Source organism: Morone saxatilis, unplaced genomic scaffold (genome assembly GCF_004916995.1).
Source record: "Morone saxatilis isolate NCDOM2014 unplaced genomic scaffold, NCSU_SB_2.0 Contig20, whole genome shotgun sequence".
NCBI lineage: Eukaryota > Metazoa > Chordata > Actinopteri > Moronidae > Morone > Morone saxatilis.
This window is the reverse complement of record NW_023339763.1, coordinates 20593579-20597572: the sequence shown is the minus strand read 5'-3', so window position 1 is coordinate 20597572 and position 3994 is coordinate 20593579. Positions and strand designations below refer to the sequence as shown.

The window sequence follows — 3994 nt, the reverse complement described above, 5'->3', positions numbered from 1 at the left end:
AGGCAACAAAAAAAAGTTTTTTTTCCTTTTACTATCTTATTTAAGGCGAATATTTCCAATTTTGTTGACACAACATATTCCTTTCCCATAATGTGTGGGAAATGTGTATTCATAACTTTGTAATTGAAATTTGCACAACGTTATTTTAGTAACTGTTTTTAATTTATTGTATTTCCATTTACCCGCCCATGGACTACGGTGGCAAATAGCAAATTTGCTAAAACACCGTGCAATGCATCTCCCTTGTTATATACGGGTTTATGCATTTATTGTGCACTGTCCCTGTTCAAATAAAAGAAATTAAAAAAAAAAATAGTAATAAAGTTGTGGTGTCGTGACGTCATCACCAAGCGCCCAAAGGGAAAGTAGATGACGCTTCGTTCGTGCCGAGAGACAGACCGAGCCAGCGGGTATGTGACCGGTGTTAACTCTGTAATCCACCGTGTGTCGGTGCAGCGGCACCGGGCTGGCTCTGTGCGAACAGGACTGTGTTTGTTCGTAAAGGGAGATCCAGTGAACCGAGGCGCTGTTTTTGGAGCGTGCGCGGTCTAGCCTCTAGCCAGGAAGCTAACGGTAGCGAGGCTCGTTCCTCAAATCTAAAGTTAAGTTAGCAGTTAGCAGTTAGAGGTATACGGAGTTACTCAACACTGATATATAAACAAAAAATGTACTTAGAAGTCGTTCTGGCGTGTTCAACAATGAATTTCTAACTCCTTTTTTGAGCCGACACGCGGGAAAGGTCCTTAAAGTACACAGAAGTTAACATTTGAACCAACACATTTCCATGACAACTGGGAGGATAGCTTAGTGTGACATCATCAAAGGCTTCAGCCTGGTTGGACTTTTTGTCAAATGCTGTTTTTAATTCTGTGAAGTTGACGCTGCTGTCCTAAACGTCCTGCCCTGTAAGCTCGTATATGTAGATCTGTAACTTCTTCCGTCCTGTCATTTTTGCAGGTTTAACAACATGGATTTGCTCTATGGTCCATTGGGTTTGGGTGTGGTAGCAGGACTGGGCTGTGGGCTCTTCCTCGGTTGGCACCTTCGGACTCGCCTGGGCCCTACATCAAAAAGCCTGATGGCAGCGATGGGGAACGGCACCGGTGAAGCAAGTGTGATGGGAGAAGGAGGCGAGTTCAAGATGATACTAGTGGTCCGAAATGATCTGAAGATGGGCAAAGGGAAAGTCGCTGCCCAGTGCTGCCATGCCGCTGTATCGGCTTACAAACAGGTTCAGCGCAGGAACCCTGAGCTACTCAAACAGTGGGAGTACTGCGGCCAGCCCAAGGTGGTGGTGAAGGCCCCCGACGAGGACACTCTGATTAATCTTCTGGGTCATGCCAAAGAAGTGGGACTTCCTGTAAGCCTGATTCAGGACGCAGGAAGGACACAAATTGCACCAGGGTCCCGCACTGTGCTGGGTATCGGTCCAGGCCCAGCTGATCTGGTCGACAGTGTCACTGGGGACTTGAAGCTCTATTAGAGTTCCGGCTTTCATTTTTTTTTTTTTGTTAAAACAATGTAAACTAAGTTGGCCTACCATGAGTTTATATTTTTATACAACATTGACTCAGTTGTATGCTAAGTACTTGATTTTTTCTTGTGCAGTTGTGGGGATTTTGTGCTCTTGCCCTATCACATACCGATCAGCTGACTCTTGAATAATAGTGAGAAGGGCTTGATGTTCTGTGTCAGTGGGAAAAACCCCAAACACTGTATGCTAAGGCCTGTATCTGGAAACATGATGCTCGGAACAAATAAATGATTGTTGATGTCATTAGAATCACAGTGACAATAGACCTCGTCATTGCAGGAAAAACACAGATGTTACTAATAACATCATCAATGGCGTAGGTCTGTTAAGCGTCCAAGTAAGGCGTGCCGCTGAGCCAGCGTGCAGAATAGCAGTGCCTTGGAATTGGTTAAAAGGAATGGCATGCAGGTATTACTGTTTTGATTACACCAATGTTTGTCTTGCTGTGAAAAAGGTCTGTACTGACTATTGCCCCAAATGATGTTCTCTTAAGAAATAAATTGAGAAAAATATCTTTAGAATCTCACAAAATGCATTCTTAATAAAAAATATCCTTTACAACTTTTATTTTCATACTGTACCGTATTTAATACTTTGGAAAACCGTGGAGGTCACTGCAGTGGGCAGTTTGGTCTGATGGGATTTTGCAGTGCAGCAGTGAGCTGGTTACATGAATGTAATATTGTAATGCAACTGATATTTAGATTTTTATTATAAACCCTTGAAATATCTTAAATATCTCTTTCTGAAATAATTGCAAGTAGGAATCATTCATCCACTTTATCAGTTATCAAATCCACATCATCTTATTGTGTGCACTTACTTTAATTTTCTGAAAGATTAAGTCACAATCTTCAAGTTGTTTTAAAGTGAGATATATCCATATTCTGATCTTTGTACTGTCTGCTTTACTACTAGCCCCCTCTGTTTACCATCAGAGGGTGCTAGTACTATATCCTACTGTTTTACGCTAATCATATAGTGCTGAACTGATCTGAGCATGTTAAGATAGCAGACATTACCCAAAGAAGACAAAGTAACTGGAACACGTTATAATAGACAATAGAAACACTGATACACTGTTTGGAAATGGAGAAGTCATTATTCTTGGAGCGATATCACATAGGTTTGGACAATATTACATTACACTACAAACTACAGCATCTCTTTCATACACTTTACAGCCTATGATCACTCTGCTCAGTATCTATCATTCTTACTAGAACCATAACATCACTTCCCTTTTTTGGTGCTGAATGTGCAGCAAATTGGACGGAAAGCAAATGTGACCCGCACCTCTACTGTGTTCATCTCCTGCACATGACTGTACATGCAACACACAATCAGACTGTTCTTGACAAACAAGAAGCCTTTATTTTTAAGTGGAAAACAAAACCGCTGTTTCATTCATTATGATCCTGATTATGCACAATCAAGTATCTTAAGTGCACAAAATCTAATGTAATTTAGATAAGAATATAAGTTCAAAGGAGTTAATGATTGATTTCCTGTATACACGCAAGCCTTTGATAAAAACTTCAAATTACCACGAGTCCTGTGATATTGTTTCTGAATTGGATGAGCGGGTCAACTGAAAAATGTTAAAAGGCAACCCTCAACAGTACAAGAGGAGAACAAAGTTTGAAAAATCTCTCTTGCACACTCAATAACAGTGACCGAAAATGATATCCATCAGAAACAAACCGCAGCATAAAGAGGGGGCATTGGGCATGTTAGTTCAAACACAAACAGGTCTGCAGTCCCTCCTGAGGTGGAATGTTCCCACATTAGAGCAGTATTTAAAGCACATGGAAATGTCATCTGAATGCAAATTTGTATGGAGAGTCCTGCATAGGCTTTGCTGGAAAGAATCAAACTTTCCTGTAAATCGTATGTAAAATACTCTCTTGGGTTTTCTTCAAGAAACAGCCCTGAAGTGTGTGTGTGTGTGCGGGGACACGACTGGTACAACGTAGTGTTTCAGGATTGTGGTCATGGAAGCGGCGGTCTCATGTTCAAATATAGAAGAACATAGTAGCATTTTTTGTGTCTGAATATACAATAATTAAATGCATTTTACAGTCGGACAGAAGAAGCTGCTCACACACATCAAAAGGAAAAGGTTCTACATTAATTCTTCCCACTACAGAGTGCAAATCAGATGCTTCACAACAGACCTTTTTTTTTTTTTTTTAAACTGAGAAGAGGACTAGCTCTTCTCACAAGCCCCCCATTGTACATAAACCATTTCCCATTCAAATAAAATAGACAAAAGAAAAATTAATCTAGTCAATACGGAATGTGAGAAAATTAATCTTTGTGATGCAATCGTTTTCTTTGACAAAAATAAAACTGAGTCCTTCATGACAGTTTAAAAAGGGGGAAAAAAGTTAAAAAAAAAAAAAGTTTGTCTGTTTTATCCCCTGCTTCCTGTAGAGGGCAGAGAGAGACAATAATGGT

The 3994-nt window shown here is 40.4% G+C and overlaps 2 protein-coding genes across 4 annotated transcripts in view; one reads left to right on the top strand and one right to left on the bottom strand.

Moving 5' to 3' along the window:
- Positions 1–332: 332 nt before the first annotated feature.
- ptrh2 (peptidyl-tRNA hydrolase 2) lies at positions 333–3939 on the top strand. 3 transcript variants are annotated; one of them, XM_035667057.1, is made up of 2 exons: positions 333–410; positions 958–3939. In XM_035667057.1, the coding sequence occupies exons 1-2, from the start codon at positions 370–372 to the stop codon at positions 1481–1483; spliced, it is 567 nt and encodes a 188-aa protein (XP_035522950.1). In that variant the 5' UTR covers positions 333–369; the 3' UTR covers positions 1484–3939. The 3 variants fall into 3 exon arrangements, with proteins under 3 accessions (XP_035522950.1, XP_035522951.1, XP_035522952.1); XM_035667058.1 differs by lacking the exon at positions 333–410 and adding an exon at positions 418–573 and having other exon boundaries at positions 958–3916; XM_035667059.1 differs by lacking the exon at positions 333–410 and adding an exon at positions 602–835 and having other exon boundaries at positions 958–3916.
- cltca (clathrin, heavy chain a (Hc)) overlaps positions 3713–3994 on the bottom strand; it is a 32382-nt gene continuing 32100 nt past the window's right edge. The window contains exon 33 of the mRNA XM_035667060.1: positions 3713–3994. The gene's annotated coding sequence lies outside the window, so the exon portion shown is untranslated.